Source organism: Varroa jacobsoni, unplaced genomic scaffold (genome assembly GCF_002532875.2).
Source record: "Varroa jacobsoni isolate VJ856 unplaced genomic scaffold, vjacob_1.0 contig01789, whole genome shotgun sequence".
In the NCBI taxonomy this organism is placed as follows: Eukaryota; Metazoa; Arthropoda; class Arachnida; order Mesostigmata; family Varroidae; genus Varroa; species Varroa jacobsoni.
The window spans coordinates 21,804-48,045 of record NW_019214694.1 but is presented as its reverse complement, the minus strand read 5'-3'; the positions used below and the strand labels follow the sequence as shown (position 1 = coordinate 48,045).

The 26,242-nt window shown below is 39.6% G+C and overlaps 1 protein-coding gene and 3 long non-coding RNA genes across 8 annotated transcripts in view; 3 read left to right on the top strand and 1 right to left on the bottom strand.

Annotated features, from left to right (window-relative positions):
• LOC111272216 (uncharacterized) overlaps window positions 1-5,804 on the top strand; it is a 13,833-nt gene extending 8,029 nt beyond the window's left edge. The window contains exons 1-4 of one of the 3 annotated variants that reach the window (XR_015315637.1): window positions 3,090-3,179; window positions 3,611-3,773; window positions 5,215-5,329; window positions 5,599-5,804. This is a non-coding gene — a long non-coding RNA (uncharacterized LOC111272216). The other 2 variants (XR_002687387.2, XR_015315638.1) reach the window with 2 other exon arrangements.
• Window positions 299-25,631, bottom strand: LOC111272214 (arylsulfatase B). Of its 2 annotated transcripts, XM_022853525.2 has the most exons (11): window positions 25,519-25,631; window positions 7,349-7,599; window positions 6,426-6,585; window positions 5,792-6,015; window positions 5,192-5,374; window positions 4,645-4,843; window positions 4,161-4,319; window positions 3,544-3,699; window positions 3,034-3,165; window positions 2,497-2,669; window positions 299-1,905 (listed from the first exon to the last, which is right to left on the bottom strand). In XM_022853525.2, the coding sequence occupies exons 1-11, from the start codon at window positions 25,520-25,522 to the stop codon at window positions 1,786-1,788; spliced, it is 1,761 nt and encodes a 586-aa protein (XP_022709260.1). In that variant the 5' UTR covers window positions 25,523-25,631; the 3' UTR covers window positions 299-1,785. The 2 variants fall into 2 exon arrangements, with proteins under 2 accessions (XP_022709260.1, XP_022709261.1); XM_022853526.2 differs by lacking the exon at window positions 7,349-7,599.
• On the top strand, window positions 7,608-9,742 carry LOC111272215 (uncharacterized). Its single transcript, XR_015315641.1, has 2 exons — window positions 7,608-8,572; window positions 9,074-9,742. It is a non-coding gene; the product is annotated as an uncharacterized LOC111272215 (long non-coding RNA).
• LOC147751890 (uncharacterized) lies at window positions 21,120-26,242 on the top strand. Of its 2 annotated transcripts, none has more exons than XR_015315640.1 (2): window positions 21,120-24,866; window positions 25,625-26,242. It is a non-coding gene; the product is annotated as an uncharacterized LOC147751890 (long non-coding RNA). The 2 variants fall into 2 exon arrangements; XR_015315639.1 differs by lacking the exon at window positions 21,120-24,866 and adding an exon at window positions 25,146-25,285.

The following is a 26,242-nucleotide window of genomic DNA, read 5'->3' as shown; positions in this document are numbered from 1 at the left end:
TACTGTGCTTTGTAACTTGTCCTCAGTGTCTGTACGTTTCGTGTGTTCTAATTTGAATGTAGTTTGATTGCATCAAGAAGCTGGTTAGGATGGTTCAATTGTCCTGCAGCTTATTTCACTAGTGCACGTTTTAGACGCTTCACCATCGTTTGAAGGTAGGCATCAGATTAACAACGGGCGAGTCGTGGAGTGAGTGATATGGGTCATCCAATAAATAGATTGCTGCTCTGACGTTTAGAAACTGACCGTCAATCTTTGAGATACTTTATCGCTGTATACGACAATGATAATCGAATCATCTCTTTAATTGCTATTTATTAAATGCTATTTTTACACATTTTCTCAAATAGTTCCTCGCAAGTCGATAGCTGCAGAATCAAGTAGAACAACCGTGAAGGGTTAACCTTTCTTGCAAAATTTAAGTAATGGTCAACTCGATGGGACGGTACGTCAGCCATAATTCACGCTACTTTATACGTTGTTTATATTTTTGAAGAAGTGCTACTATAAAGCTGAATGGAGTAAAACTACGTTAGCGTACGACGTAATGAGCAAGTCCGTTCGTTATGGAATTACCTACAAGCCTAAGACATTAAGCTGCATACTCGGCTGGCCGTTTTTAAAACACACATATTAATTACATTTGTCAAAAAAGTAAATCTAAAAACTGGGTAGAAAATATGCAATTTGCAAAACTGCAGGTATCTTTGGAGTTCTCTATGTAATTCAAACAGCAATTTCTAACTTCAAAACATCATCATGCTGCATCACAGCGTGATGCTTTTATTAAACATAACAATGTCTCTGCTAATTGACAGAGCTTGTCGTTGAACTCCTTCACACTTCAAATCAAATGAAGCCAATTTTGAACTTGTGTCCATAAACTAATGTTAAACTACAAAATCACCTTCAATTGTTAACTAAAGTTGCCTCCAACAACCTCCTGAGAGTATACCTCATTTACAGCAATGAACTGCTGTCTTAGTTGGACACACATTCGGCATTCAAGTATAAGCGTCGATTGAAAGATACAATATGAACCGCATTTTCACGCAAAGTGAGCACGTCGTTCATCACTTTAAGTAACTAGTTTAATAATTCTTGGCAATGCGATAACTTGGCTTATAGAAAAAGCTTCTCTCTTTCAACTATTCGTAACTTAGATACCTCAGTTCATACATCAGTTAAAACATTCTGCGGAACAGGTTGCGTCGATTTAGACCAAACTAAAACGTGGGTCATTATGACTGCTAGATAAGTTGATGCGATGCGATTACGACTGTTGCTTCGAAGACCCAGGGATTAAGCCCTTTTAAAGAACCAAGTATCTAATTACTTGTTGATGACTGAAGAAAGTCGAAATTCAGTTCTTCATATCGCTGCCAGCGAAACGTATTGATGAATGAGTTAGGCATGCACAGTGTTACTCCTAGATTAAATCTAACCGCCAGCTGGCAACTTTCGAGCTATGTTGTAAAAAAAAATGCCATTAAGTAGTAAACTCTGCTAAATACCCAACTCATTTTTTCAAATACCATAAGTTTAGCTTAAAACTTGAACAACGGCTATTTTCTCTACCAAGTACAACTTAGATACAAAAGTCAGATATCTATACTTTCTGAAATAAAGACGAATATTGAAATCTCTCCTAAGTCAAGTCGTTATGTAAACGAATATTACTAGAATGAAATACATCATCAGACATAAGTAATCTTAAAAAGAATAGCTACAGCTAGTTACACTTTACATTCTGGTTGGACTCAATTTAGCGTCGGACGTTAAGTATTAGTAGATCCAGGGCCCCCATGTGGTATTGGGTCTAAAGTTGTCGTCATCCGGTTTGTTGTTTATATGTCGAGCATTACGAGCATGTAACTCCAATCGAGCAAGAAGGTAATCTGCAATCTGCACCGGACAATACAGGTCCAAGTGCAACACGAGTGGAATAGAAAACTTGTGCGTTACTAATAACTCTTCGAATAAAACCGTTAAAAATTGCCAAAGAATAGGTGTTTCACACGACTGTTAGATCCTGTAATAGCCAAAATCAAAAACACATTCCTTCTTTTATATATATAAATATATATATATATATATATATATAAATTACAGATTATTTATTTAAAAGGAATCTCCCGAAAAAAAGTAAGGCAAAAGATGATTTGACTCCATATCTACACATAAAATCGTGTGTTTTATCTGTAAGCATTCCTTGTGTGCAGATGTGAAACAAGTACTGTCAAGTTACTTTAATGTATGGTATGTGTTTTCGGTATAGATAATGGATTTACAAGACGATTCAGTGCTTCAGAGAATTTATATAGCGCGCATGGTTTCACTTTATTCAGTTTTCATTGCAACAATGCATTTAGAAAAAAAAATCTTGACGTAAATAATACTGTTCGTCATTCATCCTGTTTGTATTGACTGATAATTTCACCTGCGATAGCTGAGTGGAGTTCCTTGGGTGTTTCTCATTTACAAACTCATCTTTACCTGTCGGAACTGTTGGTATATGTTGTTATACTCGCAGGGATCGATAGCGAGGTCGAAGAGGCAAGGTTGTTCACCCGGCACACAAGGCTGTGCATCCGGGTGACGTCCACATTGTACGCGAGCATTTTCACGCCATTGCCAAGTAGGCTTACTCTGGTAATTTTGCTCAGGGCCTAAATTTTCATCAGAATAGATATAGACGTCTTGACGACAATACAGCAGCTCAGGTATCGATTATGATACTCCATTGTTAACTGTTATTTTATCATTTAATTTTAGCGGAACGATATAATCCAGACCAGAAGCAATCGAGAAAAAAATTTTTTGCACTAACATCTAGTTTTAATGTATATATGCAGTGCGTTGAAATTTCCGATTCGTTTTAATCGACGCTATTTATCTAAATACTACATTGAAATATGTTAAATATGAGTTCTGATGAGGTTTCGGCGCATGGCAAACCGACTTAAAGTTAGAGTAAAGGTTAGACTTTTTATGTGGGCGCAAGTCAGATTTGCAAAACCAAATTGTTTATACCTTTCCACCAATATCCAAGATTTTTGAATATACGCGCCACAACAGACTGGTCCATGTGTTTCTCGAGGACAAAATGTGACACATATCCGAAACCTCGCCCATCGTACCATCCCGTGAGATTGGATTGTCTTCCTGTAATACAATAAGTAAATACATAACTGATTTAAATCTTCGCAGAAATTAAAAAGAGGACCATTCCAGCCATATTAAGATTTTTATCGTTGTACTTGAAATCCATCTATTTGGTCGATGCGTTTCGTCGCTTGTTGCGCCCTCGTAAAAATAAACTATAACTATCCAATATGCTAATCGGCTGCATAGAGTTGTTTACAGTGCCCCATAATCTAGATTATATTATATAATGTATAATTGCGACTTTATTTTGAATTTGACGACAACATCGTTCCACGTCACAAGGTTTGTTAGGTTTGCGGACGTTGGCTTTCAGTTATACATCTTTGGTATCGTATAGTGTCATATAGTTTAGTGGTCTAAAATTAGGAAACGTACCGAAAAGAAGTTTGTAGCGGCCTATACGAATGGCAAGATTCCTGTCTACCGGATCGATATTGTACAGGATTTCAGTGCGTGGGGACGGTGCATCGTTAGACAACGAACTCCATATATTTACACCATCTAGATGATCAAGAGAAGCTACATCACCCCCTGAGGAAGTATGGAATAAAAGGACGGAATCAGTGACACGGAATGGAAAACAAATTTGCATCCACCTAGGTTAGGTAAGATGCTCGCTTCGCGTTGTTCAATGTGATAATACGATGTAAAATATAACAATACAGACGCACAGCTATGAAAATGGCGAAGTAAACATATGTTTCGTTTTGAAAAAAGAGGCTAAATTCTCTGCAAAGAACCCTCGACTTCTTTCCTTTACCATTTCCTTAACGAAATATAGTGACTAACAAGAAATGTACTATCAATTTTAGAGATCGAGCACCAGTGTGCAGATTCAATAACGTCCACACCATCAACGCCTACCAAAGAGATAGCAAAAATCCGAAAGTTTTCCATAAGAATGAATATGCGGAACACAGAGAAGTAGCAGCAAATTGTTCAGAGTTTTAATGTAGATAGAATGGCAAAATTGTTCAAAGACTTTTGAGTACCGGCTAAATGGTAGATAGTCGGCAACCAGTCAACAATATGAGTGATTCCGCGGAAAACCCTCCTTGGTCTACGAATGAGGGGACTCCATACGAATGCTGGGACCCGAGTTCCGCCTTCAAATAAAGTCCTCTTCTGTCCCCGAAGGGGGAAGTTAGACCCTAAAAAGTGGGATCGTTGAGCTTGCTTGAGTCGAAAGGGTTGTTTGATATGTACTGGTGTCAGCTGAAATAGGGTCTGCTGTGAATGCGAGCCTGCCTTTGTCTTGCCTAAAAGTGAACTATTTTTCATAATTTGTGGTAGACCTAACCCGAATTGTATTTACACACATCCTGAAGTACTAAAAAATACATTCACTATAATTTTGATTATTCTAATTTTTATTATACAGTGTTCAGTTCCGAATCGTTACGAGGAAGAGACGAATCGTCTGCAATTAGTCACTCTAGGAAATCAGATCAACTTAAGAATTAACCGAGAAAGTACCGGTGTTTTCCATAGGTGCTGTAGCCTGTCCCCCATTGTCGGATGAGAATAAAATCACGGTATTATCGAGAATACCTTTTCGGGCTAGGGCGTCCACAACTTGACCCACCGAAATATCCAGCTCTTTCAACATTGCAGCAAACGTCGTACGGTTCCTATCTCCTACGTACGAAAATTTGTTGATTGTCTCCTGTGGAGCCTAATGATATGTGAACGTATTAAAAGCGCAAAATTATCATACCTCTAGCGATGTATCCGTACCGCACTAGGGCAGAGGAAGATTACCTGCGTTCATGTACGTTTAACTGTACGGGCCATCGATGAAAAATATTTCTACGCAGTAATTCAATCTTATTAAAATATGGATTTGTGCTTCGGGACAACCAGTTCGGTTTCCACAGCTTTGTCTGCGTTCAGATTCGAAACAGGCTTAATGACATAGCCATTTTCAGCGGACCAAATCGCTTTCTACTTTAAGCGCCTTGAAACGTCTACTTATTAAACGTGTACAGTTTGAACTGAAATGAAAACATATGTAAGAAAGTACCTGAAACGGGTCCTTATCTGTAGCTCTATGAACCGCAAGATGGGCAAAATAAAGGAAAAGTGGCTGGTTAACATCGTGGTCCCTGATGATTTCCTGGGCGCGGCGGGTAAATACACGAGTTGCGTACTCATCAGTCAGGTATGGCTTCTCATTTAGGAAAAAGTCTAGCGCATTGTATTGTTGCTACAATTTTGATGGTAAACGAAGTAAACATTATTCATTAATTATTGCTATGTTTTTTCATTTAAAGTGTGAATAATTTCATGTCCTATAGGACATGTGTATACATAGGACATATGTATTCAATCATGCATTTAGAGGATCTACTATTGGCCAAACAAACTAAACCAGCTAAATTCTGTTTTTTTTTTTTACATCAACGTTTTCATACTCATCTTCTCTGATAGGTATAAAAAGTACACTGGGATAGCCGAACGGGCTGAAGTCAACGAAAACGGAGAATGCTGCGAATAACCTGTTCAGGACACAAGGACTACCTATGCTACAAGGAAACACTCTCCTTAAGCAAGCATGACTCGAGACAACATGATATAAATATAATACAGTTTAACTAAAAAACAAGTAGAGGATTAAACTTACAAACGTATGATTATGAGAGAAATAATCAATGTATCCGTTGTAGTACCCAAGATGTGAGTCAAAGCCCCTTCTCGTTGGCAAATATTCCTCACGGAACTGGCCCAAGTGCCACTTTCCAACGATATGCGTCGAATAGCCAAGTTCCTTAAGATACTGCGGCAGAAGCTTGATATCAAGCGGAAGGCCCCAGGGCTCACGGCTCCGAATCACGTAGTGCTGCATCCCTGTTCAACCCCTATTTGTAAGTTGTATGATCGCTTGGCAATTCACACTTAAGTGGCTAGTTCATCAAAATGGGAGACGTCGGGTCTTTCTAGTTTCCTGATACATTAACGAAGCTTCGAGCCCAATCAATAGTTTGTTTGGCAAACATGTTACCACGTCGCCGCCACTAGCGGTTCTATTAGGAAATGAAGCATATCAGACTGAGTAAAATAGGCATGATATATCGGTAGGCTAATCTGCAATAATAATGATCGCTCTTATATTAAAGCTCCGTCTTCCGTTTTCATCCATTCAATCAAACTCCGTTTCAATTTTAAGTTACTCATTGTATTATGCAAGCGGGTGCCGGACTGCAGCAGAATTATGAGCATAACAGGTAAGATGGCAACTGCCTTGGATCAGTGAATACCCGTGTTGATGGGGTACATCCCTGTGAGAAGGGCCGCCCTGGAAGGTGTACACAAGGGTTGAACGTAATGGTGGTGAAGCATAACGCCGGAGGAAGCAAGGGCATCCAGGTTCGGCGTTGGAATCTGACTCGAACCAGTAAATGACACGTCGTTCCATCCCTATAAAACAAATCAATTGCACTTTTAATAGCGTCAGGATATAAGAAAATGCTCAGGGGGTATTCATGAAAGGTTTCCGTAAAGTAATCGGAATAGAGGCAAAGATTTCATGCCAACTTAATGTTAAAGAACATAGAAACTTAAAGCTCAGATTACGTTTTTGTTAGTTGTAGAATGAATCCAGATTCGCTAGGTCAACATATAGCTAGAACAAGATACAGTGTCTTAGGGACGTTTTAAGGAGGAACTATCCAGTCATATACATTACTGTCGATTTTTAAAGTTCCACTTTGCTGGATTGGTTTAACTTTATTTGGAAAACTTTGAGAAACAATGCAACGACGTAAATTTTAAGACCAAAAATATTAAAATTAGCGTCCGTTTTACGTGGTACAGTGCTCGAAGCAAAATATGACGCTTCATTCTAACGCGAGTGTGAGTACTTTTTGTGCCTATGGCGCTCAATAGATGTTTTTCTCGAATTGGGTCAAGCGACTGACGCTAGGCAGTTATTTGAAGTTAAGGGCCTGTCAATCTGATTAGTTAACACTAGCTTTTGTCTCTAGTTATATACTGGAACCATAATTGTCAGAACAGGCGAACTCACTAAAATCTGGAAATTTTACACATATGTTCTCAGGACATCTATTTTGCGACTGATGAGTTGAATGTAAAAAAAAAGCCAAAGTATAGGCGTGCCGTTATCTAGTAAGCAAGAATAATTATTTCCAATGATTTTTCCAGTCAAAATAATTTGTTTTACCATATCATCGGCAAGGATGACAATCACATTCGGTCTCCGCTGAGGTCTTTGCACATGTCTTCGAAATGTTACTGGGTTGGCGAAAGGTAGCCCGAACGAATCAAAAACACCCAGAGTGTCAGGGCTAAGCCTAAGACCGTTATCAAGTAGCGGGTCGAGGTAGTCCGCATCGCCATAATCGTACTCTTGCGCGCGCGTTCCGATAGCAAAACCCAGAATTAGGAGCGGCCAGCGCCTCACCACTGAACATGCTGCAAGCAGAAATGTAGAAAGAGGCAGGACGCTGTTGGGCCTGGACACTTCGTTATCCTGTCTATTCCATGCTAACTAATTTGGTTGAAAGACAAAGTCTCGGTTGCGGCAGAAGTATGTACTGTCTTTAATAGAAACACAAGCTTCTTCTTTCTTCTATATGCAAATCATCCGGATAGTCAGGAATCGTACACACCGATAGAAACTTAAATGAAGCAATAACTCTACACAATAACAGCAGTTATAACACAACGTAGCAATCATGATATAAATGCTTAATAAAATAGCACCAGTGTATCTCTAGCAGCCCTTAAACGTCTCAACTGACGAGATGCCCTTAGCAAATCTCTTATGAATAAAAATTAGCCTGCACGATCGATCTAGCTCGCACTATTAGCACTGGTAGTCGTATTGCTGATGGCAAATCTGATTCGATTAAAGCAGATGGCAATTGGTTACCAAAGCTGCCCAGATTATATCGAGCCAAAGAAGGTCGACATATTGGAGGCTACGTCATTACGTGTTTACTGATTCAGTGTCTGCTGTAGTTTTTCACTACAAGAAACTTCGTAGCCCTAACTTAATAAACAATAAATACTGTCTTACTATACACGCTCCTATACACAAAAGTAACGCAATACTCTCATGAAGGCTGTGCCCATCATCAGACCCGTTGCTATACCTTCCAGCAATTATCTTATTATATTCCTTCGTGGTTTGCCGTCTATGAGCGGCGGCGTCTGTTGGAGAGCAAGTCACCAACGCAAGAATCTCAATGCAACCTATAGTTATATTCTACACAATGTGGCAAATACGTCTGTGGCGGATTTGTGCTTCAGCGAACGGAATAAACATACATTTACCTCACTCCTACGTTTTCAGTAGCTACTCAATATTCGTTGTGAAAAACCTCTGCAAATTTTACAAAAACAAACTGATGTTACGTTCGGTCGTTCGTGTGCTCCTCATTCGGTATGTACGTAGCTTTCAGTATGACGTGTGTCATTTGCGTATGATTCAAGCGTCATCCATATTTCCACTAAAATGGCTTCAATAGTTGAAAAATATACTGCGGCCCAGGTTACCTATCATCGTGTTTGTGTTTTTTTTTAAAATTTAAATACTAAATACTTCAATAAATTAGTTTGGGAATAGACTTAACATGATCCCTAATCGAATATGCTCATTATATTCATTGTGATAGGACTCTGATGGCTTTGCATACATTACGAGTTGACAGGTTTATAGAAGGGCGCTGCGGTTCGAAAATCTGGGCTTAATGTTGATCAATTAGAGTTGAAGTGCTTACTAAGCTTTGGGTAACTAGTTCTGAGAGTAGAAGAAGCGAAGATAGTGCAGTTCCAGAGTTGTATGTATTGCCACGGTCCAACTTTAATAATCGAAAGTTGGATTTTAATAATCGAAAATCCCAGAAACACCAAGTGTATTTCTTCATACTTTCACGATTTTCAGGCAATCAACGATCTCAAGGAGAACGGATCCCACTCCTACATGTACGACTCCCTCCACCTCAGTACAATCCGCAGAGTACTCAATATTCGCAATTGTTACTGGAAATAGCATGGCTATCCTCAAGAAAGTTGCTATTACCATTTGGCCAATGTTGTTAGATACTGGTGCTGGCCAGTAAAACTTCGTTATCGTAATTATAATGCCTATGGTGGATCCGAGAATTCTTTGGAAATGCTATTTTTCTCAACGTATAAAACGCAAAGTAGATGAAAATGGAGGATGATGACTGAGAGAATGATATTCCACCACGCTGACCAGCTATAGCAGACCTAACTTGTCCCCCCCCATTTGTTTACCCCCATCGCCCCCCCATTGTTTACATTGTTCATACTTAGAAACCAGCGTTCTTTCTACAAATTCTATGATAAAAGATAAAACCACCGTAACAAAAACGAGACTTCTAGTTACGCTAAGGCGGTCGAACGACATACAGTTGTGACCTATTTATTCTTCTGTTCCTGTAGACCGACCTACTAGGTAAGCAGTAAAAAGCGCAGGATGATCCAAGCCCATAAACTACAGGTAGTTGGAACAGAATAGACCCATAACTTAACGGTAAAATAAATTGCTGGCGTATTTTTATTTTAGCGTTTCGCACTTAAATGTCAATCCTAGAGTCTTGATAGTAGTTCCTAGCATTTGGTAACTGGTACGTTCCCATGTTAAGCCTGTACAATTCCGTCAACCTAACTATGCGTTAAACTTCGACATCTTTCAGCATTCATATGCCGTACGAGTATATTAAATCTACAAGATAGAAACGTCTGCCAAAAAGTATCAAACTTTAAATTAGAGTTTGCTGAAAAAGGTGATGAAGCGTCGTGCGAAGTTGACCTCTACCTCAAGCAACTCAGGTTACCAACATGATCTTTACTTCACCAAAAGAAAATAATTAACAATAGAATTGTAATATTTTAGCGGTCCGAGCAATTTTGTATTACGCTTTTTCCACAAGTGACATTGTCTGAGTTTAATTTTGACGAAATTCCAGGACATCTTTTTAGGAAAGCATACAATAGCAAGGCCTCTCGATGCGAACCGCCTTAAATGCCCTTAGTGCCGGTCCATTGCGGAGTGTTTTATCTCAAATGTTCATCCAGCTCGCGTCGATGAGTGCGGGGTTCGCGCAGACCTTATTCCGCCGAGAGCATTACTTATCAATCATCAATTCCTTCCTTATATACTTTACCAATAATCCGGCTCTTCAATTAATTAGTATTATAAGCTGTTCGTGGTACCTTAATAAATGTATCAAAGTCTGTCCTAAACTGCAATAAAGATCTAAGAAAAATATCTGAAGTGACGGAGCAGTTCTACCTAACCCCGCATTTAAATACGATTCTACAAACAGACGGTCTTCGCAATAATTAAATAGCATCAATGTGCTCCTTCATAGAGGGTCTCCAAACATCGGAACGACACAGAAATTTGAAAACAATGAAGCTCTCGTATCTTTAATTAGGGGGCATAGTAAAATAAGACTAACGATTAATATAATGATCGAGCTCAAGTTCTAACTTCTAGATATTTCACGTAGCTCACTGCAGGAATGGTCACACCGTTACAATGTGTTTATCACAATGTCTGTGAATTACATCGGTATATTTTCAAACAAAGAGCATCTCGTTACAGAACGTCTGCTGCCCACTGAAGTTATGAATGATCGACGTTACAACGAAAACAACCATACAGCCTCAAATAATCGGGACATAACTTTCGCCGAAATTCTCGAACGACATTCCTCACATCGATCATAGAAGCATTATATCGAAAAAGACCGAGACAGGCCTTAAAGAACCTCTGGGGAACATGCTCATTTATAACTAAAAGTGTCGTTAATTTCAACATAAAGAGCGAGCCGTCGGATCGCTTCTTATCCAAATTGTGAAGCAACAATCAATTTCCTTTTTATAAGCTTCGCAGTCAATAAGTTATGACGAAGTCGGATTATTGTAACAAGCTCCAGTGTTGTTAATTTACCCCTCCCGCACTCATGCTCGTCAATATTAAAGGGTCGTCTCAACACTAAATAAACTACAATGCTGTCAGCTATGGTTTTTTTAAGCTAAACAAACTAGTGAAACTCTGAGAAAATTAGGAACAGATCCATCCTCGGATCTGTTCGGGTCATTATCATGGAAAGGTGCTTTGCAAGAGAGTGCGCAAGAATTTCAGACAAGATGAGAGGATTTTTTCTAGGCTGCAATTATGTTTGGCCATGGAATTTAGGTACGATTTCAAAAAGATCTCTAAGCATTTCAGCTGTAGCCAGATTATGAGAGATTAGAAAATAATTATCCAACTTCAAAGATGTAGTCCTTCGATGTGAAAAACTCCTTGGAGTTTTTCTTGGTTATGATTATTTGTGAATTTTATATTTGTATGATGAAATTGAAAGATACCATCAACAACATTATTTAACCTGCGCAGTTTAAGGTGCCACTTGCGAAAACGCACAAAAGGAAAAGATCAGGTGTTGTAAATAGTCCCTGAGACGATTGAACTTACTGTCAACATCATAACCACAAACAGAGTAGTCGTTATCGATTGATGATTAGATTTATACGAATCTGTCCGACACTGGCAAGCTCCACTGGGTCGGTAATTTCTCTTAGTAAAACGGCGTTACGGTCTGAGCGAGGACTCAATCACAGATCGATTATCAATCAGAGGGGAATAGCACTACTACGAGATTGGACATTATTCCGCCATGCTGCCTCTGGCCGGCCGGGTTATGCTTTGACCAATTTAAAAAAGTTGATTGGCTTTGTAGGAGGTTGGGAATCGAACGTGGTTTCCGAAGATGAGCTTCTACTAACCATTGTCAATGACCAGTCAATTTTAAGGTCGTTAGTGTCTTCACACATAAACACAGGATCACATAACCGGTTAGATGACCCAGAATTCTAATCCTGTTCCTCCGTGGCAAACATTGGATGCATAGCAGAATGCAAGCTCACAAAGCCGATGCTATTGTAGAAATCAACGGCAACGGCTTCAATGTCAAGCGTGACATACATGGGGCAGAATTTTACGTCTTCTCAACAGGTATTAGTACCTCACCTTGTTTTGAACTTACCAAAAACCTCAGTAACTGTTATCGAGCGACAGCTCTATGACAGGTACATTGCTAGGCTCTTGTGATTATACTAGTATCGAGGCTACGTGAACGGTTTCAAGTGCGAAGAATGGGGTACTTTCTGGGTCAAACAATGAACATATAAAAACATTAGTATTCATGAGAGCTTGGTGACTGTGTGAAGGGAGAGTGTGCGAAGGTTTTTAACCAGTTAGACTCCTTGTGACTGTAAATGCTTATTGAGATTGCTTGAAGAGACCAAAATTGGGTTAAGTGGTTCCCGGCTTCTATAAGCTTCCGATGTTCAAGTATCAGATCTACAGGACGGAACGGCCCAATCATGACGGAAGTCATCCGAGAGTTGAATCCCCCCCCCCTCTAGTGCAAATATCGTCGATAATATTTGGCCTAACTTTTTGATATGCGGCAAGGAGAAGGACAATGCTTTACATTGTGAACCCTATGCGTGAAGGTAGCGATAAAAAGTGAAGGTAATCGCGGCTGGTTTTGAAGGCGCGACGCGAAGGGGGGTTCTTGATAGGTGAAATTGAACTAGCGAGGATTTTACATTATTTCTTCTTAAGTTTATAGTCATTAAAGTGAACACCATAGTGTTCCATTTTATTTTCAAGGGACAACCAACGCACGAGAGATTTAATATTTCTCTGTGTTAGTACCTAAAATGACTGACTTGCATTGTTCTTGCTGAAAGCGCTTTGAGACGTACTTCCGTCAGTTGAGACACAGCAGGCACTCCAGTGAACATTCCCACCTCAGTGCGCAAAGGTGTAAAATCTTCAATCTTATAGTATACATCCTTGACGGTAGATTGATTTCTATGAGAACGCATCATATCAATACGTTTACCAATATCATGGCTATAATCAACTGAAAATGTTTATTACCTAGTTTTATTGCAGAAAGGTACGAAAATCGAGTTCTTCAACCGAATACTCCCTGACGACGTTTGTCGAGGATTTAAGTCGCCACAAATATCGACGGGAAGGAGTAAACGAATTTGTTACTGCCTGTGTGGTGATTTCGGTTGAAATAGCCTCGTCGTCAATGTTTCCGCCAATGTAGCTAAAGATTGGGGGAGACAGAAGGACGCAAGCAGCAGTAAAAGCAAGCCCGAAGAATTGATTTTGAGTCTAGTGAGAGGCTAGTATGTCTTGACCCCGTCGTTTTTTGTAATTGGTACCTTCGCATCGAAAGGTACACCGTCCGATTTTCGCGATTTCAGCTGTACTGTCCTTTCTCGCAGTAAACTTATGTGTGTCCTTACAGTAGAAAAATGGGGAACAACGTGTGGTCATTTATGATATATATATCATATATATGTTTCTCAATTTCATGTTGGTTTTATTATTATTATCCTTTATTAATTATGATTATTTAGTGCTAGGTAGTCTTTGGTGTCGATTATCGACAAACTGCCTCAACGTTTTTTTGTTCAGCATTTTCAGTAAGCAGGCCTGATGAGTAGACGCAAATTATCGTGAAAAAACACGTCAACGGCGAAACTCAGGCTCATGCTGAAACAGACTTTTCTCCATTGGAGTTCGCTCTCACCACATACATGCCGCCCCGATACATGAATATAATAGACATGCCGAAAGGCTTAGGTTTCTGGTTTATTTAGATTCGGATAGAGAAATATCAGCCTTGAGCGCAAGTGATTGTTATCGAGGGCTGAGCATCATAAGTCATAGATTTAGATAGCAAGCTGCATAAGGACTAGCCTAGTTGACATGGCATCAACTGAAAAGTTCCTTTTCAGTAGTTCGTTTAATACCGCCAACGTTCTTGTTTTTTTTCTCTATCAGTACCTGTGTCGTGATAGCATCTATGATAAAACAATTCTAACATATTAGTAGGTAACAAACAAATCACTTGGCGCATAACCTAAACTCTTGGTACTTAGAGTAATCATTAAAGCTAGACATTTAAATTGCGAACCGATAAGTTCGATTCAAGTTAAACGGTTATCTACAACAAATAATCATGCAACATTAAACATGAATGTAGTTCTATAAACGATATTACTTAGAATAGTTACGTTATAGCTCAAAATATAATCTTAGATATATTTTACGATAACTAAGAAATTACATTTATTGTATAATTACAATTATTATTATATAATTAATTACATTGAAACAATGTCGGGAAGACGTTCAGTTTTAGAATTTTTCCAGTAATAATAAATTGATAAAGATCATGCATTAAGAGCTTAAATCTATAACGTCGTTTTGGCCTGATTGGCTTGTTCCATTAAGGTTAATTAGGTCCCTCCTTTATCATTACGACCTTGTCCTAAAGCGCCATCGCCCATTAAGAAGCTGCTGGTAATGCAGTTGTGTATAAACAAACATGAACCAATAGAAGATTGCCAAACCTCTTTGGTGGTTAGGAGAAAGCGTGACTGACTCACGCTAGACGCAACTGCCCGTGGGATTTTAAGTTTTGAATTAGTTTATGAGTCACTACAGAGACTTAACGTACTGCTTGACCCATAATCTGTCATAACTTTTGATAAGTCAAAAAATTCTTTGGCACACCAGCGATTCTTTGCTCAAGGTTAGATGGGTCCAGCTAATTTAGAGCTCTCGTAGAGCGATCAGATTATTAAGGAACGATTTTAAAAATAGCTACAGACAACATAGTAGAAAGATGGCTGAATTCGATATTTTTAACAATTAACTGTAAATTGTGCGCCGTCAAGCGTAATCCTTATTTGGGCAGAGATTTTACGTCATCGCGAGAGACGCGCTCACTGCCCGACAACTAACGTGTCTTACTTCTATTTCATTCGAACGAAGTAACAGCGCCAGTTGTTACTATGGCCGCTGTTGTTGATGTTGTTTCTTAAGCTGAGCATTTGTTATATACAATTATGGCGATCACGTTGTGACTAGGCGGCATGCTTTAAATGAACGCTTCCTAGCTTAGCAGGAAATCCTAGCTATCTATTATCTCATTAATTATAATAATACAACGGACGACCTAAAGCCAGTCACAGTGTTTTAAATTTCATTGCGACAAAAATATAAATAACTCTGTCGTGCTCTGTTTTTATCATCGTTTATATTGTGAAACAGAAGAAAACTACCTGCTGGTGATTGAGCTGGGCGTGTACTGATACCTTTCACTTTGTTTTATATGACCCAGCGCATTGTACTGCTTAATAAGTAGAAAAAACTATTGACTTGGATGAAATCGACTTCGTGCACTGGCGCCTAGGGGCGATGGCTGAAAAAATCTATGGTAAACAAAGCGTATCTTTCACGTAGGATACACGCGAGCCGCTTCAAACAAAGTCTGCCACTGCGAGAGGTTGTCGCTGATCTCATATTGATCATAACACTTGAGTAACTTACGAACGGGTGGCAAAGACTGAAAAGAACTCGTGTCTTAAGCGTTAAGCTACCGTACCTAAAAAGCCCAAATTACGTCTCATTGAGGAGATTTAGTATAAATGAGCATGGTATCTTTTCGTTTGTGGCCAAAGCCAGGTTGTACAGCAAGCAAATAAAAATATAAGATATCTGGGTTCAACGTCTAAGAGGGTGGCCTTCCAGAAACGCTGGTTTAAGAAGCAGCCAACAAAAAAAAAGCCTCGTTTACTGCCTAGTATTAGCAGCAGGTGCATTTAATTCTATTGCTTCGTCGTTGCTGGGCCCGGTAAATATACCATTGAACAATAAAGAGTAGCCTGAGCCGTCACTCTACTACCGCTCCTTGCACTATTCAAGCGAGAGCAAAAAAAAGGTAGTCTATCTTAATCTATTTATAGCGATTTCATAATCTACCTATTCTCTACTAAAGATAAACCTCGGCAATGGGCTGAGCACAATGTGGCCTTTGGAGGCAAGCAATGTAATCGAAGTTACCTGCGCATATCATAAACACCATTCGGGTCGAAATACCTCTAATGTTCATGTCAGTCACGGTTTTTACCAGATGGTAAGGATTTCTGATGTGAACCATCACTGAATTCAAGACACCGGTAACAAGGTCTTTCCACAAAAGTATTTTATTTGATGTGGTCATAAGTATACCATGAGTGCCGTTTGTGAGCAATTGATTTTTTAGCGTTGAACTTGCCGGCCGATTCGTCTCTTTCTATCGTTCCCGAACTAGAAGTTAGTTTAACTTATCATCCTTACGTTTAACGAGAAGCTTCAATTGTACCTTATTTTGCTACAGACGCGAACGCACATGCACTCGCGTGATATCACAGCCGATATATATTTTTCTATCAAAGTCAATAAGGGCAATAGGAATAGGCTAATGTGCAGTGTACACACATAAAGCTGCCAATAATAATAAATAAGATGTGCCAATAAAAAGACGGACAGCCAATGTATTACTGCTTGAATTGACGGAAAAATATTATCGACCTCCATCAGCGGTGGTAGACCTTTCAGGTTGCAAACCTATTTGCCAAGCTTGTACCTACAGCGAAGAGTTTCTCAAGCCATTTTAGCCTATTTTATCGCTTGATGAATACGACGTCGTTGGCTCGCTAATCGCGTAACCGCTAACTGCGACGCGATGCAACTCTATGGAAAAACCTACTTCAAGATTATTATAAGCCCATATACTCTCTTAAACACGACCACTGCACTTTGTAACAATAAGTTAGTTCGTCTAAAAAAAAAACCTAGAAGTTAAGAACCATGAAGTGGCGAAACACAATACTTGGCTACAATACAAAGTAGCTGATCTGATTACATTTAAGATGTGAATTTTAATTGCGACATTTTGGAATCATTGGGACCTTTTCATGCACTTCTGGAAACTATTATAATTAGTCGTTGATTGGCTCTCCGGAACGAATATGGTAAACATGAGATTCAAACAGCTAATCAAATATTGGCACATATTTTTCCTTATCATTTACGTTTTTTGGAAATTTCTTGTTCATATATATATGGCCGTTATACCCTAATTATCTATCTGTTAGCAGTTCAACGCGCCTCTTGAAGTATTGCGCTATGAACTGTCTCATCCATTTCAAATGACCCGGTGTTTATATATATAATTACTGATAGAAACTCTTGTTTTATTACTTAAACAAATGTTTGTCTAATAATTTGCTGATATGTGAAAATCAATTGGAATAATACGGTTGGTTACGACGGGGAATGACAATTTTATTATAAGGGTAAAAGGACAGGAAACACGGACACAACTACCCGAGGCGAAACAGAAACGGTGGCCTGTACAAGCGAATTAATCTATCACCCCGGTTAAAGGGTGGACAATGACATGCTTTATATCTAGAAGCCTAACACTAACGTCCTGCTTGTTAGAAGGGATACGATCGTTACCCGTTGAGCAGCTATTGCGTTTGATATGCTAGAAGTTACAAAACAATAAAGCAGTGCGTATGCACATTCGCATTGTTCTATTAACAAATAGCCTACAGGTTTCTATAATGTGTCATAGGCCTATATACACTTGGACAAGTCGGACGGAAAGCAGCTATGTGCCGCTGTCGATGCTCGTGTGGCGACCTATGCTTAGGGAACATTTCGCACAAAGTGGTAACATAAAATGTATGCAAACACATTTCTCTAATCAGCATCTTTTGCGCGTGTCCTCCAACGCGGTTACATCAGATCTTCCAGCCAGGAAAACTACCGATAGCGAAAAGACGGGTGACGAAAAAATGGCCTGCTTTCAGAGTTGTCTTGCATTATACGCGCAAGTTAGAAACTATGGAATAATTTCGAAATGAACGTAGTTGTGAAAACAACTGTAAGAAGAACTATCTACCCGTACAAATATCGTCTCGGCTTAACGCCTAAAGTCTCGTTCTGAGTGTGCCTCTTAGAACATAACAAGAATTAAATGAATAACTTTTGTGGTCAGCCATAACCTATCCTTAATGAAAAGCAAAAATAACCGGCACGTCCATCCTACAATCATCGCAAACCTATCACAACAGTCGCAGTGGACCCTCTATTATTATCACTGCCGTACTATTATATATAGCAAGAATAGAATGTATATGTATTTATACATAAGGATCGTGTTGATAATTTCCATGGTTAGGGTAGAAATGTCTGAGAAATTAAGTTACGTAAATGGACTCGAGCTGCAACGTTACCAAAACATATATTTTCACCTTACAAACTAGAAAAAAAATGATAAATTGTACATTAACTGAGCTTATGTACTGCATTAGCTTTTCTAAGTAATATTAACATTATGATACGCGTATGCTAGAATTTGCTACGAGCAAAGGAATCTCCCATAGGGCGCGTTTGGATGCTGCTATTCAGAATTGCGTTGTACCCGTTAATAAAGTCAGGTCTTCATACGCCTGAGATTTCTTTTGCTCGAATACTTTACTAGAATTGTCCTCTAATGAGGCACGCTCGAACGAGAAGAAAGCTCTCTTATGTCATCTGGAATTAAATGATGGACATTAATTAATGGAATGGACATGGAATTAAACGGACAGCCGCACCCTTCCGGAACACCCCTTTTGGTGGATGGATTAATAAGAGTGAGCAGCAAGTATGCCATAGAAGTAATTCTCTCTGCTTCGTACGAGGCTCGTAGTCATCATGTTGTTTTCCCCAGATCGCGTCATGGCCACTTGGTTCTAACCGTACGTACATCATATAAGCAGGTATGAAAAAGAAGCAACAAAAGCTCTAGGAAAGGACCATTGATTATAGAACGATGCTATTTACAAAACGATTTTGTGTCATTTCTAGCGCCACAGCAAGGGATTAATTATTTTAAATAAAAACAGATCTCCTTTGTAAATAAAGCCCCGCGAGGCAACGACAGATGAATCATCGTATGTTTATTACGAAGGAAGTCGAACTCAAATTTCGAATTACTAAGTCTGGGCCAGTAGCACTGCGATGATACAAACCATTTCCAAACAAAATATAGCTCGCCAAAGAAGTGACACCGCATACTTGATTCTAGTAATGTAGTTCACAAACGATGCTGTGAGCGTACAGATTACCGTGAAAAGGGCTCAAATCGTCCTAAATTTGAAACACTGCTATCTTCTTCTAAGTTAATTAAATTAGGCTCAGAAAGTCCTTACGAAATTAACGTTCGCAACAGCGCATGTAAGGGAACTGCCGTGGCACAGCTCCACTATAAAGAAGCGTGACGTTCGTAGATAAAGTTGTGGATTCTACTTGAACTGGATTTAACTAGACAGAATAGTTGTTAAGGAGGATGGCTGCAACTGTTGAAAACGTTAAGTTATCATTAATTGCTGCTATTCAGAGGAATCCATCACGTCGTCTTGAAGAGCCCTGCATTACTTTGTAAAACAGCCTTGGCGGTACGATACGAAACTATTACGTGTTGTCCTTTAACTGAACTACTCATGTAGCCAGACAAGAACTAGTACTATAAATAGGACTATTGACACCTGGCAAAAAAATCAAACGAGAACGTGGTTAGCATTGAAATATTCATAAATACTCGCACGAAAAAAACATCTTGCGAGTTCTTTGCTTGTATCTATTCTTTTCCTTATCATTTTCATTGACGAAAATAGAAACAACAGCGTAACTTAAGATGCTATCGACAACCTTCTAGAAAATAGCTCTTTTAATTGCCCCGTGTATAGTGATGCAAATCCGGTCAGAGCTTCATCTTCACAAATGGGACTTTGATAGCAAGCATAAAATGCGCAGTCGCCTGGATCATACCACCGACGGTGCAACAAATTCTTGGTATACGTAAACAGTCGTCAAGTTAGAGCTCACCGTTCACACAGCGCACGGATTGTTTTTAAAAACTGTAGTTTAGAGCTCTCTGTAGCTATGAGGAAGTGTTCGTATTATTGTCAAATAGGGTGAAAAAACGTAAAATGACTGTTATCAAGTTCGCCGATTCTGTAAGCTAGGACTCAGATCGTAGTTTCTCGGTAATCGTACGAACGATCGGAAAAATTATAGGAATGCCAAACTGTTGACGGCATAAAGTCGCAATAACTGCGCATTACTTTTGTAACGTTTGTCCTAGAACATAAACAAAGTTCTTTCGTACGAGGGAACGTGTTCGTTACACAACGTAAACTAAGTACCGGATTACTCTAAACATTTATTTTGGTTCTTTATTACATTTCAACTTAAACCATGCAAGTACACTCTAATGGAGAGTTTGGGGGCTGGTGGTCAGCTGAAACTCGATGACGCGGAAGATCGGCAGAGTTGACAAGATTAATAACCAAGTTCTAACTTTAGAACTGAGCATCTACTGCAACGCTCAGCGCAACACAGAGCCTATAACGGCTGCCCAGGTCACTCCGGGCGAGACTATCGCCACTCTCACCAAAGCCCACCGACAACCGCCGAAATTACAAACATACATAAATTATTTTTCATAGGCCTCGTTGCTTTGTCAATTAGGTTAATTGGCCTTCGCCAATATTGGCATTTACTGCGCGATTTCGTTATATTGGGGATATCTAAATATCTATAACAATCGATAATAACAATCGAGCAATGTAGTACAAATATTTGAGCCTGCCTCCTTTGGGAAGTTATCAGCAAAGATTCGAACTTGGCTTATAGGACCTTGGTCCATACAGTAAGTACTTGGAGGATGTAGGAAGTTTCCCAATTAATTATGAAGAGTGTCGTCCACTTGGAGCTGTACAACTGTTTCGCACCTCCGGACGAGAGAAAGCGTTTCTAACTTGTGCATGTAATTAAAAGCAAAGTTGACCGTTGCTTCCGATGCAAAGTTCATCGTTTACCCCATTCTATTATTGCAGTAGGGATAGACTGAGTTCAACAAACGAATCGTTGGGAGAGCTTTTTGAAAAAGAGGGCTTTACGGTCTCGGAACTTAACGAATATAATTGCCAATGCTCACGAAATGTTTATATCGGTACGACAACGACACGTCCTAAAAAGTGGCCACAAGCGTCGCTTCAAATAGGGCAAAGTTTACGGGTATAAAACTCAAGATCAGCAACGACCAGCAACGATAGCAGCAATGAAACCCCGAAATCATCAAGAAACAACCAGAGAAACGCCACGCATCGCTAAGAAAAGGCATTCTTCATGTTTCCATCATTTCGACGGTTGAAAGTGCCCTAAATGAATGGGGAGATTCGGGCCCACTGAATGCGCGACCGGCACAAATGGGCCTTATCGTTGTACAGTAGAAAAGTGAAAAATCTGCAGTTTTTCTCGCGTTCCGCTTTTACTGATGTCGATGTCCTTATTCTCACAGAAATATGGGGAACGTCAACATTCAAGGTGATAGTTTTACGGAAAGCACGCCTTGGCTCAGTTTACTGCTGAGCTTTTGTCATGGAGCTTCCGAGCGCCATAAGCGGACGTTAGGAAAGGCGAGTTTTTTTTTATCTGAAGATAAGTTAATCATTTTCGCAGCTTCCTGTCTTAATACTTGCGCTTCTGCCTGTTGATCGTCAAAGCATGCTCCGTTGAAACTAAAGCCCTTGTCTAACACTTAAAGATACACTATGCCAGACGAGACACGGTCCCACACGATCTAAGAAAGAGTCTACGCCGCTATCTTGAATCAACTACCATATGACCTTATTGACCTACACAGAACTACAAGAGATGACGATTGACAATCCTTCTATTTTTTGTGGGTCGGCTTCATTCGATGCCTACCTGATGATAAACGATGTTTCAATTGAAAAGCGCTACTTTCTGTAACATTAAAAGGAAAAAGCCACCTTAAAAAATCATCCAGCTGGCTAGAAATTGTTAAAAAGGGTTATTGCTGTGACTTATTGTCTCTGCTTTTCACGAATTACCTCTCGCACTATCTAGAGCTAGCAAGTTTACCTTGGGGGCATTACCTCCGAGAATACGATTTATAGCCTTAACAATCCACCTATACAGCCTGTAGGATTCTCCTAGAAGATGTGCAACGTGCTCTTAACACGCCGCATCGTTAAAAATACTGTATATACATATATCTATATATTACTATCTACACTGCTAGACGATATTCTCTTCAAAGACACTTGACGACTCTGCTTGACCTGTGAACGACCGTGTAAGCTTCGCCGAGTAATCCTGTTTGCCGCAGCAGATCTACTTAGACTCAGTGAAACCTTTATTCGATGCGGTTCATTCATATGGAACGCTACAGGAATTATGTTACTACGAAGCAGACATTTCACAGAGGACATAGGACCCAAAAACACTCTTTCTTCGTCTTCAACTTTAAGAGGGGTCCTTTTACGTCCTATATATTCTCGCTTGTGCAGTACCGCCTTACTGGCAAGCAATTTTTCGTCCGAGTAAATCTAAATATATAAGTATGCTGTGGGTCTCCACGTTTCAAAGAAAAGCAGACTTCTTGACCTACTTTATATGCCAGCGCGCGTTTAGCTTCAAAGAAACAAAAGTGGACCAGAAAGACGAAAGCATAAAACGACTACTAACTGAAAATGAGCGATATCAACCCGGAATTCTATCGGAAGCAAAGACCAGTTTCATCTGGAAGGACAGTGGCAAAACCCATCGACATGACATGATCCACCAAATTATCTACCATACGCAGGGCTATCGTTTCCTGAAGACGGTCCCCGCTGACATATAGAATCCTGTACCCTATGTCACCCAGGGCATTGCTTGTTAGCGCTATTGATAAACTAGCCATTTATGAGAGACACAATGGATTTCTATATCGTCCTTCTATGGTTATGACTGTATTTTATACTGTATGTATATGTTTTTAAAATAAACAATCTCCTCACAGCACGTATATGAATAAAATAAATGAATGAAAATAACCTATGTAGTCTCGTAACGTGTACCGAGCTCATCATGATGGTTGCAATCATTGTTTCAATAAAGGCGCATTTCCGTTAAAGGTTTGATTGAATTAACTGGTCAAGGTCATGCGTTTGGTAAAGACTAATGACCGAACGATTATATCCCAAACGATTCTAAATTTTCCAATACAAACTACGGATCCGTCTGTTAGGATCTACCAAGCACATTTAAAATTAACGTAGGCTTTGAGCAAGATTTTCGTTGTTTTTTAGTAATATACATCTTATGCGTCGCTGTCAAAAGTACATGAAAGTCGGCTTTTTTCCTTAGCTGACCCTTTGCCAGGAATACCTCGCAGCTTTTGTCTCTTGAAACTCTTGAAACTTAGTACTTTGCTCATGTGTACACGGGCTTCCGGCCCGGTGCGTGGCCACGCATCCTCCGCCTGTGAGCAGAGAAGGAATGCAACGCAGCAGAAATTTCCTGAGCCGCATGAATTCAGAAAAACATTTATGGAAATTTCCACTCAGCTTTCCTTATACCTCAAGGCCACAAATTGATATCTATTGAGGACTTGAAATTGACCGACTCAGAAGAAAATCTACAATGCAAGGCCTCTGCAAGAACGTTTCATTCTAACCACCCCAAACATTCTGAACATAACTAACCGTGCATTCGTTGTAACACAATAGACTCTACTTTCGCTATTTGTTCATCGATTGTAAGGAGCTATATAATACAATTTGTAATCTTTTTTTTTTTTTTTTTTTTTTTGTTAAGGTGACTTCCAGTGTAGCTAATTATCCAAGATCAGTTGCAGGTCCTTTCACTCTAGTGTCATCGCAGAACGTAATAAGGCCTACTGTTTTCCTGACACTGTTTCCCGATGAAGGTCCACACCAAAACGCACAAAATGCTTCAGGCTCACGCTAAGTTCAAACGGAATGTTTGTTCTGTCCTTCCGTTAGACAATTTTGAGTCCTTTGGCGTGTACTTAGCCTTCACAGAGGCAGTGCCGCGTTAATTAAGTACCTCCCTTTTTTTAAATAGCGGAGTGGACAATGTACTAAGCACTACTCCATTTTGAAGAAGTTGTTCCCGAACATAGTAGAGTTTCAAACGTTTATCCCAATCTATGTCCTAGATAACGATTACGTGAAATTTTAATCTTTTTGGAAATAAAGATTTTTGTTAGCAGAACTGATCTAATTAAGTTCATGAAGCTTAGAAGAGGAACTCTTTATTTACGGAGAAAGTTTAGTATAGATCACTATCATTGTGTAGCTCAGCATTGACCTTTCTCAAAGTGTACAGCTACGGAACGAACTTTTAGGGCTCGATAGAGGAGCGACGAAATTGTTTCGTTAGAAAGCCTTTTACCTCTGAAATGACCCCTATAAGAAGAGAATATCGTGTAGAAGTTAGGTCATTTACGCTTCGAAGATAGGTCAGTAAGCCGGCCTTTTCTTCTTTTTTATTATAACGTCAGTGTATTGCAGTGTTCCAGCAAATGCTAGACTGTATTATAACGTGGCAGTCACAAGATCGCCGATCCGTGTTGTTAAAATTAGATTCAACAAATCACGGACATCGCTTTATGTGACCACTTGACTACATCAAGTTACCACCTCTGATAGAAATAGACGGTTTCTTTTTACTGTATTCTATCCATTGATAATCTGTACATATAGCGAAATTCATACCCCTGCCGCTTTGCGCCACTGCGGTTCGCTTTGCTTGACCATTTATCCTAGAATATTCTATTACTATTGCGTCATAGTTATATCTGTATATATTTGATCCTAATAAATTGGTTGACAACAACTCTGAAACGCTCGAGACCAACTATAGCAATGCAGAGTTCAAATATCCTGTCTGCTGAAGTAATCGGAGAGATGTAAGTATAATAGATTCTTATCAGTATCTTATCGACGCTAGAATCATTGCTGATAGCTTCAGCCGAATATATTTGTATCGGCATGTCTATGAGTGCTGGTGAAACTCTGTCCGATAGTATGATTGATTGGTCGTTATCGATCGGTGTCCCATGCCAGACATGTTAACACGACAAGGACATGCTTTACTATATACTAGTTACAAGTATCTATCTAATGGAAGTGAGTGATGCGAAAGTTGAGCTACATAATTTCAATAGAAAAAAAAAACAAGAGTAGAAGTTATATTGTATAATAGTTTTCAAACGAATAGAATAACGAAATGAAAATTGCTTTGGAACGCGAGTATAGTTCAACTTCGATGAAAGGAGAGGCTGTATATCGGTTTCGATGGATAGCCATATCGACACACCGTCAATAAGTATAATAAGATCCGCTATACTAACTAACTCTGGAAAATATTATTCGGAGAGATGGTAATCGGAATAGGTTACTATTGATTTCGATAAAATGATAAGGTCACGAATATGTAGAGGAAAACAGCTCAACAATGTTCGTCTCGTTGGCTAAAATACAGACACTGTGAATTCGAAGGAGACTTTATAGTACGGCTCACTACGATTTTGTGTTACCGTTAAAAAACATTATACTTACCCATACTTCTGCCCTTGTGGACAAGTTTTCGCTTGATTGGCACTAATCCGACCAAATCCTCTTCCGTGTAGTCATATTTCCTTTGGTTTCTTTATCTCTTTACTAGTTAGTTGGGAGCACAATCGCCTTTCGAAATGTTCCGCCTGATCGCACGACGTTAATTAAAGCAGCTATATCTGACTGGTGGACACATCGATTGAATTGGGATACTTTCCCATAGTGCAGCTCTTATCGGCTCCGTAGCAACATTTTATCGTCCCCTTTTCTGCGTGTCATCAACGCTTTGTAGCGATCGCCGTATCACGATTGCTTCTTCTGGACCAGATGCTGGTCACGAATCCTCCGTCCTGCTCCGCTTTCTTCGAGAACTCAGCTGCATTGGACCCACCCCTGGATTCTGCTCTTGCAAATTTCTCTATTCGCTGTTGTTGTTGTTGTTGCTGCTACGTCTTCTTGGGAACGCAGTGCGGCCCGGTGGGCTCTGTGTTACTCGAAGTTTAAAGAGAAGATGATAACTGATGGTGCGTCCTGTTTGAAGTAAGCTGCTGCTGCTGGCTACTGGGTGGTCAAAGACCAACTGTTCACCCTCGCCCAATTCTCTCGCCTCCGGAAGAAGTTTGCGGACCGTTACTGAAAGCAACAATCAAGTTACTTACTTAATGCTAAACTCGTCGGAAGCACGCAAATGATCGTTAATAAAACAGCAATGGGCACTATTTTGTAA